This window comes from Aphelocoma coerulescens, chromosome 7 (assembly GCF_041296385.1).
Source record: "Aphelocoma coerulescens isolate FSJ_1873_10779 chromosome 7, UR_Acoe_1.0, whole genome shotgun sequence".
NCBI lineage: Eukaryota > Metazoa > Chordata > Aves > Passeriformes > Corvidae > Aphelocoma > Aphelocoma coerulescens.
In genome coordinates, this window is record NC_091021.1 from 1,264,785 (window position 1) to 1,279,793 (window position 15,009).

The 15,009-nt window shown below is 53.9% G+C and overlaps 1 protein-coding gene across 1 annotated transcript; it reads left to right on the forward strand.

The window, feature by feature from the left end:
• Positions 1–595: 595 nt before the first annotated feature.
• ARL4C (ARF like GTPase 4C) lies at positions 596–1,845 on the forward strand. The gene is made up of 2 exons (XM_069021678.1): positions 596–1,378; positions 1,532–1,845. Exons 1-2 carry the CDS (start codon positions 804–806, stop codon positions 1,659–1,661), a joined length of 705 nt encoding a protein of 234 aa, XP_068877779.1. The 5' UTR covers positions 596–803; the 3' UTR covers positions 1,662–1,845.
• Positions 1,846–15,009: the final 13,164 nt, after the last annotated feature.

Consider the following 15,009-nt stretch of genomic DNA (forward strand, 5'->3'; position numbering starts at 1 on the left):
TCTCCGCTTTGGGACACTGTGCCAGCTGCAGGGGACGCAGATGCTCCGCATTGCTCCCTGCTTGCCGGCTCGGATCGTCGCTGGTGCCAGGTGTCCCTGGAGAGCTGTGCCTGAGCAGCTTCTGGTGCAGTGGGAAGCCCCTCCTGGTGTCTCACGTGCAATGAATAATCCCAGAGAATGGTTTGGGTTGGAAAGGGCTTTAAAGCTCATCTCATTCCACCCCCTCCACGGGCAGGGACACCTTCCACTAGCCCAGGTTGCTCCAAGCCCCGTTCAGTCTGGCCTTGGGCGCTTCCAGGCATGGGCCAGCCACATCTTGGCTTGGTTACTATTTTTAAGGGGTTTTTTACTGCTTTCTTTGGTCGGTCACGATGACAAACGTGAGGCTAACCAAGCTTCCAGCACGGGGGGGGTCCCCGAGGAGCAGCAGCGCAGGCAGGGGCAGGTGAAGCTCAGACAGGAGCAGGTGAAGCTCAGAGCTCAGGCAGGGGCGGTGCAGGGTCGGGCGATGCGGGCAGGACGCGGGGCGGAGCGGGAGGAAGGCGGCGGCGCGGCCCCTCCTCCTCCTCCTCCTCTCCTCCTCTTTCTCTTCCTCCTCCTCCTTTCCCTCCTCCTCCTCCTGCCGGGCGGGGCGGGGGTCGGCAGTCCCGCCGCGTGGAGCCGAGCTGCGTGTTCCCGATCCCTTATCCCCGCTCCCCGACCCCTGTTCCCGGCTCCCTCCGCCGCCCCGAGCCGTGCCCCCGCTGCGGGCCGGCGGCGCGGGGATGGGCGCGGGGCTGTGAGCGCGGCCGTGAGCCGTGGCCATGGGGAACATCTCGTCCAACATCTCCGCTTTCCAGTCCCTGCACATCGTCATGCTGGGCCTGGATTCGGCGGGCAAGACCACGGTGCTCTACCGCCTCAAGTTCAACGAGTTCGTCAACACCGTGCCCACCATCGGCTTCAACACGGAGAAGATCCGGCTCAGCAACGGGACGGCCAAGGGCATCAGCTGCCACTTCTGGGACGTGGGCGGCCAGGAGAAGCTGCGCCCGCTCTGGAAGTCCTACAGCCGCTGCACCGATGGCATCATCTACGTGGTGGACTCAGTGGACGTGGACCGGCTGGAGGAAGCCAAAACGGAGCTGCACAAGGTGACCAAGTTCGCGGAGAACCAGGGCACCCCGCTGCTGGTCATCGCCAACAAGCAGGACCTGCCCAAATCGCTGCCGGTGGCCGAGATCGAGAAGCAGCTGGCCCTCCACGAGCTGACCCCTTCCACCACCTACCACATCCAGCCCGCCTGCGCCATCATCGGCGAGGGGCTGACGGAGGGCATGGACAAGCTCTACGAGATGATCCTCAAGCGCAGGAAGTCCCTCAAGCAGAAGAAGAAGCGGTAGAAGCCCCGCCGAGGCGGGGAGGGATGGGGGAGCAGACAAAGGAACCGAGGGGGAGACGGAACCAAAGCGATTCTTTTGGGTTTCATCGTTCTTTTTCTGTTTCTGTTTTGTTTTTCCCTCTTCATTTTTTCCCCCCTCCTTCCCCAAAGGACAGACAATAGTGGTGATAACAAAGCGGCTCCCGCCAGCCGAGCCCGGATCCCGGAGCTCCCCTCTCCCACCGCTCCTGAGGGTCTGATGCGGACTCCCTTGGGCTGGAAACATGGAAAAACGGGGTGAATCCCCCCCTCTGCATCCTCCGGGACCACCGAGCCTTTGTGTGCCGGGGAACCAACAGGGCAGGACCCTGTTGAAGTGCGTTCGAGCGGAGCCCAGCGTGCTTTTGGATCTCTAACGTGGGCATTTTGGGGCGGGGGGGTGTCGATGCCAGCCCCCCCCATACATTTTGGGGCGGGGGGTTGATGCTGCCGGGGGGGTGCGGATGCACCGTGGCTCGGCAAGGTCAGCGGGGAGGGGGCTCGCAGCCCGCATCCCTGGATCCCTCCCCCGCGGGTGGCGGTGGGAAGGGGCGTCGAAAGCTTGGAGGGGGGGGCTGGACCAGCAGGAAACGTCTTGGGGGGGCTGCGTGTGATGGGTAAGGGGACACCCTCCCACCCTGGCTGGTGTTTTAGGGTGCGGAGCAAGGACGGGCAGCCTTTGGGGTGGGAGTGGGTGGGGGGGATGCGACACCGGGGTGCTGAGCGGCTGCTGAATGGTGCAGAGATCGGAGCTCTTTGCTTCAAAAAAAGGGTGGAAAAAGGGAGAAAAAAAAACCCACCCAAGGGTTTGGAGTGAACGCTGCTGGAAGCGCTGGGGGGGTTGTGCAGGACCCCCATCTCTCAAAGGAAGGCTCGCTGGTGTCACCTCCTGCAGCAAAGCCCCCCGCAGGTGAGCGTTGTCCCCGCGCACAGGCTGCTCCCAGGTGCGGCTTTGGAGGCCATCCAAACCAGGGCTTACTCAGTAAAACCCCCCCCCAAAAAAAGCAGAGTTTGGGGTTCTGGCCACTGCGCTGCTCTGCAGTGGGGCAGGAGGCCAAGTCGGGGGGAGGGGGGGGGTCACGGCAGGGCAGGACGGACGGACGGATGGACGGACAGACAGAGATGGTGAGAGCCTGCAAAAAATCTCTGCTGGAAAGGGAAGCTGGCGGGGGTGAAGAGACAAGGGGGGGGCTGTGGTAGGTTTTTAATAAAGATTTAAACCCGATTAAAAGCCCCTCGCTTCGCCCAGTAGCCACATGGGCAAGCTCTGCCTGCAGAGCAGCCCGGGCAGGGTCAGGCCTGGCCGCCTCCTCCTGCGGGTGAACATTTTAGTACCTGCATGGGGCTGGGCACCAAAATCCACTTGCTGTCTGTGTTTCAGCCTGGGATCCAGCTCTCCGGGGTCCTGGCTTCCCACAGGGCTGAAGCAGGCAGCCCTCAGGGGCCAAATATGTTGAATTTGGAGCCAGGCAGGATTTTCTGGTGATTTTACACCAGCAAACCCCTTCCCGGAGCAGCCAAGGGGAAAGCACCGAGCAGACAAAAGCAAAATGCCCTTGGGGTTTCGGGGAGTTGATCCTCCCCTTGCAGCGACGAGCACCTTCCAAACAGCGGGGTTTGGGTTTTTTTGGGGGGGGGGCGGGGGGTGGGGAGGGGTTTGTTAGGAAACAAACGCTGCAGCCGAGTTGTGTTTCTTCTCCTCCTCTTGCGGGGTTTGAGCTCCCGGCGCGAGTCCCGACTTGTGTGGGCTGGTCCCACCCGTTCAGGTGGCTCTCTTCCCGCCTCCTCGGGTTTCCCTGCTTTGTCTTCACCTCCAACACTTTGGTACTTGCTGTCAAGTGAGAGAGAGAGAGAGAAAAGAATTATTTATTTTTGATGCCACAGAAGCCACATGTATGAACCCTGTTTTGGGAGAGCGCTGTGTTGAGCTCCAGAGGGGTCAGCTTTTAGGAATGACACGTGCAGGCTGTTCCTGGTGGGTTTTACCTCCTGGCTGGCCTTGGTTTAGCGAATGCTGGCATGGAAAGGCTGTTTTGATGGAGCTGGGTCCTTCCTGGGAGTCTGTCCCATCCCCTTGGAGAGATGGCCGAGCCCTGGAAGGTTCAGCTGAGCCGGGTGGGACGCGCTGCCCGCGCCCTCGCCGGCCACTCTGCTTTCTGCAATAATTAAAGAGACTTTTCCAACGAGTAGCTCCTGGCTCCCGTGGTATTTCCGTGACGTTCCAGCACCCGCTTTCCCCCCGCCTCCCCCGTGTGAAGACGAGCGTCGCCCTCGGTGGGCTGCAAGAAGAGGGGCCTCAGCAGAGCAGCTCCTGTCTGGGCTCTTTGCAAGGTTGAGCATCTTCCCAAGTGATGAACGGCCTGGGGGTTTTTTGGCGGGTCTCATTCCCTCAGGTCCCTTTGCCGTGTCCCCATCCGCGATATCCTGCTGCCCGTGTCCTGCCCTCGCCGTTGTCCGTCGGTCTCTGTTCCTCCTGTCTCCTTTTTTCCTTTGCTTTTTCTTTCTTTTTTTTTTTTTTTTTTTTTTTTAAGATGCAGACATAATGCTGTGAACTGAAATAAATTATTTATACAATGAAAGGGCCTGATAAAAAAAAAAAAAGAAAAAAAAAACCAAACGAAAAACCAAACAAAAACCAAAACCCCAGTGTTCTGCTTATTTCTCAACATCAGTGCTGCGTTTTGGGTGGTTGGAAGGAGGTTCCTGCTGGAAGAGAGGAGCCAAGGGGACAGAGGAGTGACCTGCCGAGGATCCAGTGTCACGGCTCTGTCACGTAGCAGCCCGCTAGGGCATGGGGGACATCCATAATTTGCTGCTTCATGAAATCGGAGCCCTTTTGCAGGTCACTTGACGTCTCAGCATCTCTGCTGCCGTCTGTGAGAGGAAGACGCTTTTTGGGGGGAGACGGGGTTTGTTCCACCACCTCCTCTGATTTCCAATCCACGTTCCGGGGGCGATCACGCAGGGAGAAAGTTCCCATTTTTGCTCAGCGTGGCTTTTTTTTTTTTTTTTTTTTTTTTTTAAACGGGCGGCCTCGGGCGAGCGGCAGCGGCGGCAGAGAGCCAGGTCTGCAGGGGTTAAAGCACCACCGGGGAACGAACGGGATGCTGCAGACAGAGCTCGAGGCTGCCTCTGCTCCTGGGTGGCTGCTGACACAGGAAACCCAGGGTGACATTTCGGAGGGGAGCGGTGGAGCTGGGTGGTAAACGACTTTTTCTCTCTGGTTTGTTTTGTTTTTTTAATGATGACAAGGCAGCCAGAGGGGAAATGATGGGCCCGACTTGCGAAAGTGAGACTTGGAAGGGCTCGGGGAGTTCTCACCCTGCCCGAGGTTTGTGGGGTGTGCAGTGTCTGGGTGAGGGGATGTGGTGTGGGATCTGCCGCGTGGGATCAGGGTTTGGGGGCTCTGAAGGGTGACAGGACCCAGGGAATGGCTGGAGCTGTGCCAGGGCAGGGTTAGGTTGGATCTCAGGGAAAGGTTCTTCCCCCAGAGGGTGCTGGGCACTGCCCAGGCTCCCCAGGGAATGGGCACGGCCCCGAGGCTGCCAGAGCTCCAGGAGTGTTTGGACAGCGCTGCCAGGGATGCCCAGGGTGGGAGTGGTGGGCTGTCTGTGCAGGGACAGGGGCTGGACTGGATCTGTGTGGATCCTTCCAACTCAGGAGATTCCATGATTCTCTGAACCTCAAGGCTTACCCAGCGCTGCAGCTGCTGCGCTGCCATCAAGGCTCACAACTCCCTGCACCGCGGCATTCCGGGACTGAGTTGTGGATTGCTCAGCTGCCCCCTGGCCCTGCGGGGAGCCTCTGGAAGGTGCAGCTCCTTCCTCACATAGAGCATCACCGACGGGCTCCTGTCCCTCTGCCACACGCTCCGGTGCTCCTGAAGATGCTCCTGACCATGCTCTGGCCCCATTTTCCATGGGACACCGCGAGCTCCTCCTGCTTCCATGGATCTGAAAGCCCAGCAGTGGATGCTGCAGTGCCCGCGCCTTCCTCAGCCCGAAGGCACTTGTCCTCACCGACCCCAGCCGGCAGCAGCTGATTTTTGGGGATTTTCTGGCATGGAGGTGTGCACGCTGACATCGTGTCCCTGGGCTTATCTGGGCGCCAGGGCAGCTGGACTTTGGGCACCACATGGAGCTGGGGGGGGGTTCCTCCTGGTTGAAAGGGGGAACCATCCCTTTCCCCGCGGTGGGGGAACAGAAACAGCTGCCAGGGTTTGGGCTGCGCGTTTGAGAGGCTGCGAGCGGGTGTGTGTGTGACCCTGCAGCTGGATCTACCCGCTCCCACAGAGCCGTGGAGCTGGGATTTCTCCCAAGGTGCGGGGAAGGGGCGGGAAGGGCCGTGCCCTGTGGCCAGCGAAGCTCCCAGCGGCAAGGACGGGCATCCTCCTGGGAGCAGCCTGTGCTGCTGGCCGGAGAGCGCTTCTGTCAGCGGGGAGGAGGCGGCGTTTGGGCCGGTTGTCATGAGAACGTCGCGCAAGGGGCTGCTGCTGACCTTGCGGCGGCCCGAGGCAGCGCTGGCCCTGATGGATGGGGCTGTGCCACCTCCCCGGGCGGGCAGAGAGGCCAAACAGTCCCCAGCAAGACGTTTGGGGGACCCTGGTGGCACCTGGGGCCGCCGGGCAGTGCCCAGGGATGCTGCCCCTGCACGGGAGGAAGAGCAGTGAGGGAGCAGTTGGGGGGCTGCATCAGCTGAGAAGGAGCTGGAACATTCCAAAGGGCAGGAGAGGATGGATCAGGGCTGGGAGCAGCGGGAGACGGGGTCAGGACAGGAATAAGCAGAGATGTGCCACCAGTGTGTGTGTGTGCCCTGTTGCTCCTCTGCTGGTCCCTGGCAGACCCCCCCATCTCCGAAGGCCACCAAGGAGGGCTGCTGAGTGATCTCCAAGTGATCCCATGGACAAGGCAGCCTCGCCAGCTTGGTGTATCCTGCTTTTCCATGCACACAGCTTCCCGACGTCTCCTCCAGCCTGGGAGCCGCTCAGCTGCAGGTTCTGCCTCGCCTCGTGCTGCGTCAGCCACACAGCTCCTTCTCCCTCTCTTCCCTGGCTTTGCCTCGTTAAGCTAAATCCCTCTGCTTTATTTCAAACGGGATTTGCTTCCCCAGCAAGGATCTTTAAAAGGATCATCCCGGTTAATGCAATCCGCAGGGTGCTGGTTCCTTGGAGCATGGCGGCTCCTGCACGGCACCAGGTGCTTCTGGCCCAATTTTGGGTGGCCTGAGGATGACCATCACCAAGAAACAGCCTAGAAACCACTGCCAGAAGAAGGAAAAAAAAACCTCCCCAGTGGTTCAAACGTTGTTTGCTTTGCTTCAGGCAGCTCCATCCTGGAGCTTCTTCTTGGGGGGAATTACCCCAAGTCATTTGTGTGAGCAGCACAAGGCCACTGCTGGGAGGCACTTTCAGCACTTTGCACACACTCCGTGCCAAAAAAAATCAAAAAAGGCTCGTGCTGGACTGGCAGAGCAAAATTGAGACATTTCAGCATGAGGATGGTGGGATATGGAGAGCTCAGCCTGGGAATATTTGCTCGAATAAACCATTCTGTTTATTTCAGCTTAGCCTGTGTTTGCTTCCCTCAGACGCTGGTGTGAGATTCCAGGGAGGAAAGCTCACCAAGCCCATCAGACTCTCCAGCAGTGACATTAAACCACTGCTGGAAGGTGAGCTCTGGTGCCTGGACACCCCCTAGGTGACCAGAATGACCCCCTGTCCTCCCTCCCTGACTGATGGCATCCCACAGCTTCTCGAAATGCTGGAAGCACGGCGGGAATTTGTGAGGAGGGCAGAGAGTGTCTCAGCCAGCTCTTCATCGGCCCTCAGATTAGATTCCTCTCATTTATTATTAGTCATCCTTATTGATTGTTGGGAATAATACAATAGATGGGAATTCGGATTAGTATCCATATTAACAATCTTATAATATGTGTCTTTATTAATAAATAGTGATAAAATCTGTAAATAAATAATAAAAGCATGGGGAGGCACAGCGTGCCCAGAGAAGCTGGGGCTGCCCCTGGATCCCTGGAAATGTTCCTGGCCAGGTTGGACAGGGCTTGGAGCAACCTGGGATAGTGGGAGGTGTCCCTGCCCATGGCAGGGGTGGGATGGGATGGGCTTTAAGGTCTTTTCCAACCTGAACCTTTCTGGGATTCTGGGATTATTTTTATTGCTCAGCCCATCCGTACCCAGATTTTGCAGCTGCTCGCAGCTGACAGAGGTTCTCGTGATCCCATGGTGCTGGAGCATTCCCAAAAGATGGGGGACTGGGGAAACAAGCTCCTGATCCCACCTGGCCTTGCATCCAAATCTGTATTTTGCTGCCAGGAAGAGAGCAGGACGCAAAGCTGGGCCTAAATGCAGGATTTTTAGACTCCTGCCTAACCTTGGTCACATCACCCAACTTGCCCCAGACTTCTTTTCCACAGGGATATCAGGAAATTGCCAGCATTCTTCTTACTCCCTCAGCTTCAAAAATCACTTGGGACTGGTGTGATTCTCAGGTCCCCTTGGTAAAGATGCTAAACCTGCAGGACTGTCCCTGAAAAAAAAAAAAAGGCCTTTGGGGAAAGGTGGGGAAAAGGGGTTGGAGGTTGAGGGTTGTGGGGAGATTCCTGCAGATCCAGGTCCTCCTGCTGTGCCATGGTTGCATCAGGGCTGCCTGAGAGCCTCGCTTCAGCTCCCAGCAGCTCCAGGCTTCATTTCTGAGCTCTCTGAACCCCTCCAGCCATGTCCTCTGAGTTATGGCTGCAAGAGGGAAGTTAACAACCCGTCCCAACCCCCTGACCCCACACCTGTGGGCTGCCTGCGGGCAGAGGGCTGGCACAGAGGCTCCTGTGGCCACCAGAACGCTGTGCCAGGCCACGTCTCCAGGGCTGGGAGCAGCTCAGGACTCTGCAATGCCCACACACACAGAGGTGGGGGCCCAGCGTGGCAGTGGGAACTGGGAACACAGGGCGAGTGTTGTGCTGGTTAATGGTTAAATAGCCCCTAACAAAGGCCCTCCCTAACAAAGGGGGCCCTCTCAGCTCCTTGGCAGCTTCCCCACCCTTCTGCTGCCTGCTGGAAATGTCCAGAGGCTGGGGAGGGGATGGCAGTGCTGCAGGTTTCCATCCTCTTCCCAGTAATCCTTGGAAAACACCTGGTCACTTAGGAAGAGGACAATGGGTGCTGGGGAGAAATAATCCCCAAAAGTAACAACCCACGATCCACACACCATTCCTCACAGAATTCCAAAATAGTTTGGGTTGGAAGGGCCTTATAGCTCATCCCATTGCCATGGGCAGGGACACCTCCCACTATCCCAGGGTGCTCCAACCTTGCCTTGGACCCTGCCAGGGATCCAGGGGCAGCCCCAGCTGCTCTGGGCACCCTGTGCCAGGGCCTGCCCACCCTCACAGCCAAGAGTTTCTTCCTAAATTCCTCCTTGGAGCCTGTGCTTGGCTGTTCCCCATCCACCGCCACATTTCCAGAAGAAATGGCCTTCGTCCTTCCTTGTGTGTCTGGACAGGCCCTTCTCTCCCAGGAATGGCCTCTCTGGCAGTCCCAGAGAGGTGGGGAGACTTCTGCTGCCTCAGCCCAGCCCTGGGACCTGCTGCAGTCCTTCTGGCACTTCCAGCAGCTCCAGAGGGGCTCAGACTGGGAATGAGGTGGCAAGCACGGCTTAAAATCATCCCCTGCCAGCTTTCCCTGCAGATCCTGGCACCAAACATCTTCCCAGCCAGCCAGCCCAGCCTCTCTGGAGGTGCTGCCCGTTCTTCATCACGGGGCTGTGATGCAAAGAGTCCAAAGAGCTGAGAATTTGTCCCTCATCAGCTGCAGAACCTCCTGCAGGAACAAAGAACCCCGTCCTTCTTCCCCCTGTGGGAGCAGAGCAGGTGTGGAGGCCTAGAACTATTTATCACACCTGAGCATCAGCATTTTCCGTGTCCCAGGGAGCTGCTGGGGGGCAGTGGGGGAAATCCAAGCATTACTGCTGGCGAGGAAGTCCTGCTGTGACCATGGGGAGAATTTGGGGGCCATAAACCCATCGGGAGGTTGGGGGGCAGGGGGAAGAAATGAGTCCTGCTGGAGTTTTCTCACTGTGGCCTGAGGGTTTTTAACCTCTGAGGACTGGCTTAGCTCTGGACAAGGGGAAGCCCAGGAGAGGAGGATTTGGGGTCCGTAGGCAACGCCCTCATCCCGTGGATGCCTCTGGATGCAGAGGGACACAGGCTGGTGCTCCCAGCCCTGGGGATGGGTCACTGACACCAAGGCTTGATATTTATCATCCAGTGGCCCAAGGGAGACTGGGGTGCCCAAGCCTCCTTTATTTTTAGCTGGATAAGGGAGAGAGGGAGGAGGGAGGAGGGGAGGGAGAAGGTGGGGCTGTGTCTGCTGAGACCACGGAGATGTTTGGGTTCTTTATCTGGAATTACTCCCAAAGGAGTTGTGGATGTGTGGGGGTTTTATAAAGATATGTGAATTTTATATATGTATATAAAATTATAATTATATTATATTTCTATATAATAAATATAACACATAACATTTTATATTAAATATATAATCTATAATCTATATAATTATAATGTTATGTTACTACTATATATAATATATAATTATATATATTATATATTAAACATTACATATTATATATTATTATATATTATATATAATATTATATATTAAATTATATAATACATAATATATAATATATAATATATTATATATTATATATTATATATAATAAATAATAATATATATAATATATAATATTATATATTAATATATATAATATTAATATTATGTTTTATATATTATATATTATATATTATATATCACATATCATATATCATATTATATCTTATATCTTATATCTTATATATTATATCTTATAAATTAATATCTTATATATTAATATATGTTGTACATTCGTTATATATTCATTATATATTAATTATATATTAAGTATCTATTAATTATATATTAATATATAATTAACATCTTATATAACATATATAAGATGTATAATATATAATCTATAAAATAGATCTATTTCTGTGTATTTATATATGTGTGCTTACATGCCATCCATGTTCTGGTTTATAGATATAAAATACGTATAAACCAGACATAAATTATCATTAGAAAATAGAATTATAAACGATGTTTTATCATTTCTAAAATGATAATCATAAAATGATACCATTTTACTATTATAAAATGTTACCACATCATCCTAAAATGATAACATTTATATAATTATATTTATCTATCGTTTTATGCAGGTATAAAATTGCAGACAGGGAAGGATATATTGGAAATATTCCCTTTGCTCCTCCTGCCCCTCTTGAAGAGGAGCTTTAAGGTGTGGATGTGGCACTTGGGGACACGGTTTAGCAGTGACCTTGGCAGTTCTGGGGGGAGCCTTTGGACTCTGTGATTTCAGAGGCCTTTTCCAACTCTACAGTTCTGTGTTTCTCCTGGTGTGATTGGCATTTCCAGCCCACAGCTTTCCCCATCCTAGGTTATCCATTAACTCCAGCAGCTTTCCCCCACTCCCCATGGATGTGTTCATGGAGGCAATCACAGATCTCTGTGACTTATCCATGCCCCCATTAAATTATCCCGTTTCTGCTCTGGGATAAGAAACTCAGACTCTCAGCTGGAGGTGGCAGGGATGCTTTTTTGGGGGGGGTTAGAATGAAGTGTTTTGAGGGGTCTGTTTGCCTGGGCACCCCAAATTCCCAGCAAGCCCTGAAGTGGGAATGTTGCCCGTGGAGTGGGTGTTTATCCAGCCCCTGTTCCCAGCAGACTCAGCCAGGTCATGTCTTGGTGATCCATTAACCAGGGCATGGGGGGAGAGAGGCCCCTGTGCAAACCTTGGAGCTGCTTGGAAAGCAGCCAGTGCTGCTCTTCCCTGGCCATCCCAAAAAACAAAAAACCACCCGAGGATTCATCAAAAAAGGAGCCATTCCATGGGAATGCTGGTGGCAAAGTGCCACGGCGAGGGGGTGGAAAGAAGGAGCTGCAGTGACCTTGAGTGTTTGGGTAATGCTGAGGCAATGTTGCTGAAATGGAGCACGTTCCCTCTTTACTGGGAATTTTTAGAGGAATTCTGCGTTATTAAAGGTGTGTCATGAAATCTGCCTCGAAATGTGGCCAAGGCACAGGGGGTATTCTCCATGCTGGGGCTGTTGTCTCACTGGGCATCCAGAAATTCCAGCAGTGACAGCCCAGGAATCCCAGGAAACTCTCAGAAAGGGCAGCAGGAGATACCCTATCCCATTCCCCCCCTGCTCCCAACCTCCTGCCTGCTTGGAGCTTCTTTGATCAGGAAACGTGCAGGAAAACTGTTGTATTTGTGATGATCTGAGCTCCTTGAGTGGAGGCAAGACCCGGCTTGCAAAGAATGTGAGGGATTTCTGTGTGGAAAATAAGGAGAGGGAGAGCAGCAGGCAAAAGGAGTTTGTCTTTCATTCCCCTCAGCCTTGCTCCTGAGGCTTTGCCCTACCCAGCAGAGCTATTCCTGATTATCCCAGGTGGATTAATCCACGTGGGGACCTTCCCGAGTCCTCCCTTGTGCTTTATGGATGCAACTGCTGAACAGGGAAAAAAAAAAAAAAATTTACTTTTCCCCCCAAATCCCCCCTAAACCTGGATTCCTTTGCAGATTCTAGCCCGGCTTTTCCCTGCAGGCTGGTCCTTGGGAGCACAGCAGAAATCCAGCTCCAACTTCCAGTAGTGACTCCTCTCCAAAACCCTCCTGGTGCTGGCACAAACCAGAAGCCCTGACACATTTATTTGGGTTTGTTTTTTTTTTCCACAGAAAAGCCCTAGCAAGGGCAAACACAGAACTTGTGAGAGGTGTCATGGCAGAAGAAAAGCTCCAATACACAGATTTATTACCTGAAACACCAGGGGATCTCTGACTGCAGGAAAAGGCCTGGGAGCTTTGTGCTGTGTGGCACAACTCTGACAAGGAAAACCCTTAAAAATTTGCCCTTTTTGGGTGAGAGGAACCTTGGCAGCTTCAGGTGTGGTTGGGGAAATATCGCAGGGGAATTTCTACAAGGCTCAGATATTTTCTTCTCCCCCCTCTCTCCATCTCAAAAGGGACTGATTTGTGTCTTTTCAAAGCAGGGAGAGCTTAAGCCTAGCCCTGAATTCCTCACTCCATCCCCAACAACACATCCACGGATAACGTGCCTTTAATTACTATTAATTACTCTGCTGAAGACACTGCCTTAATTGCTCCCAAACAAGCTCTGGACATGCACAAGCTGTAGTGGAGACAGCAAGTCCCTCAAATCCCATTCCCTGCAGGTTTGGCCCCTCCTTTCCCAGAAAATCTAATTCCCAGTGGTTTGCTTCAGGTTTTCCATGTCAGTTTTCCAGGTGATTTTCAGGCTGCCCTGATGACACGGGGCCTTGCTTCAGGGTGCTCTCACCTCCCTGGGGATTAGCAAGGCATGGGAGATCTTTTCTAGCAGCTCCAGGGGGACATCCCAAGCAGGAGGGATGGGAGAGTCCCTTTTCCTGCAGCAGGAGAAACGGGAAGGAAGAAGAGGGAATGAACCCCCAGCCCTGGCCGGGCTGGATGCAGCGAGTTCTGTGAGCCAGGACAGCGTGAAAAATTCAGTTTTAAGCCCAGACTGCTCAGGCCAAGCCTAATGTCTTAGAGGGAAAGCTCTTGCTCACTGTGGAAGAATTACAAGGAGATCGACTTCTAAAACAAAACAGTGGCAGAATCTCCAACCAGCAGCGGCTGCAGGCAACAAAATCAATCCCAATCCCATTTTCCCAGCCAGGCTGCTTGTCAGACACGATCTTAGCGCAGCCTGGGAGGAGGAGGGAGAAACACAAACTCGGATTCCTGAGGGCAGGACTGAGGAAATCCATGGATACAGCAACAAGCACCACATCAGCCAAAACACAGGGAAGCCCCATGGCAACCATTCCCAGGAGGAGAATATCAGAATCACAAAATCATGGAAAGATTTGGGTTGGAAGGACCTTAGAGCCCATCCCACCCCTGCCATGGGCAGGGACACCTCCCACTGTCCCAGGCTGCTCCAAGCCCCAATGTCCAGCCTGGCCTTGGACACTGCCAGGGATCCAGGGGCAGCCCCAGCTGCTCTGGGCACCCTGTGCCAGGGCCTCAGCACCCTCCCAGGGAACAATTCCTGCCCAATGTCCCATCCATCCCTGCCCTCTGGCAGTGGGAAGCCATTCCCTGTGTCCTGTCCCTCCATGCCTTGTCCCCAGTCCCTCTGCAGCTCTCCTGGAGCCCCTTTAGGCCCTGCAAGGGGCTCTGAGCTCTCCATGGATTGTTCTCTTCTCCAGGTGAGCACCCCCAGCTCTCCCAGCCTGGCTCCAGAGGGGCTCCATCCCTTGGAGCATCATTTCCCCAGACACCTGTGCCCCCCTGCTGCAGGTGTGCTTACACCCCCTCAGCTCCTCTCCCTGCTGCTGGAGGCTGTGCCAGGACCTGTTGTCCATCTTGGGGTCCCTCTTGGCAGTAGCCTCTGGCCCCCAGGGGGTACCTTTGAAGGCCTTTCAAATAAATACCTCTTTTATTCCCTTACTCCTGTCCAGTCTCTGTGTCTAGGAGGCCCCTCAAGGCATCACAGGTTGCTATCACTCATCACCACGAACCACTCACGTAGGCCAGGGCACCTCCTAGCCTGGCCATGGTTCCAAATGCTCGTGTTCCAGGTGAAATCCAAACCCTCCGAGCTCGGCTCCAGCATTCCAAGTGTTCCAGGTCACATTCCTGTGCCAAACACCTCTGACAAGATCCCCTCCTGCCCAGCTGCACAGGGGATTAATGCAGGGACAATCATGAGGGCTCTGCCTCTTGCCTTCCCTTAAGTGCCAGCTCCTCCATGTGATGCCAGCTGCCAGGAATTTTATCCAAAGTTTTGTGGTATTTTGTGGTTTAGCACGAGTTCCACGTCCTGGGGGGTGACTTTTCATGCCCACCTTCCTTCTCAGATGTCAGAAGGGGAACTTTGCAGCCTCCTGGTGATGCAGCAGATTTGAAAGAAGCCAGGACTTAGCATTTTAAAAAAACAAAAACAAAAACCAAGCAGACTAAAAATGAACTCCTGAGTTTTATTCCTGTTTTGGGATTTTGCAACAGCTTGCTGGAAGTTGTTTTGCCCCTTCTAACAGCAGAAGTTGCATCAAAAGTTGTCCTAACAAGTAATGCAGGGCAGTCAGAGGAAACAGAGGGTGACTGCAGTGACCAAGCCCCAGCAGGCTGAGGTTTCCCACCCACGAGGCCCCATCAGAGCTGGAGACAAAACCCCATTCTCCCAGAAGTTTCAGCCTGTCCCTGCCCTGAAGCTCCCCACTTGGGAAGCTGCACCCCACCACCGTGTCTATAATGAGTAACTCCAATCACTGTCCTGAGAGCCTCGAAATTCCCAAAGTGCTGAGTGAAAAATCACACATTCTCCTGCTCCTTTCCCGAGGAAAAATGGAGGCTTTAAACACCAGCAAGTGTGGGAAACCCCTGTTGGCAGAGGGTGTGGTGAGACCCATCCTAAATAACCCAAACACTGCCTTGCTCTCATTCTTGGCACCAGAGACATCCAGTGCAGATCCAGCCCTAAACCTT

Coding starts and splice junctions, on each gene's coding strand:
- ARL4C (XM_069021678.1), top strand. CDS start 804: ATGGGGAACATCTCGTCCAACATCTCCGCTTTCCAGTCCCTGCACATC. Junction 1,379..1,531: donor CTCAAGCAGAAGAAGAAGCG/GTAGAAGCCCCG, acceptor CCTTCCCCAAAG/GACAGACAATAGTGGTGATA.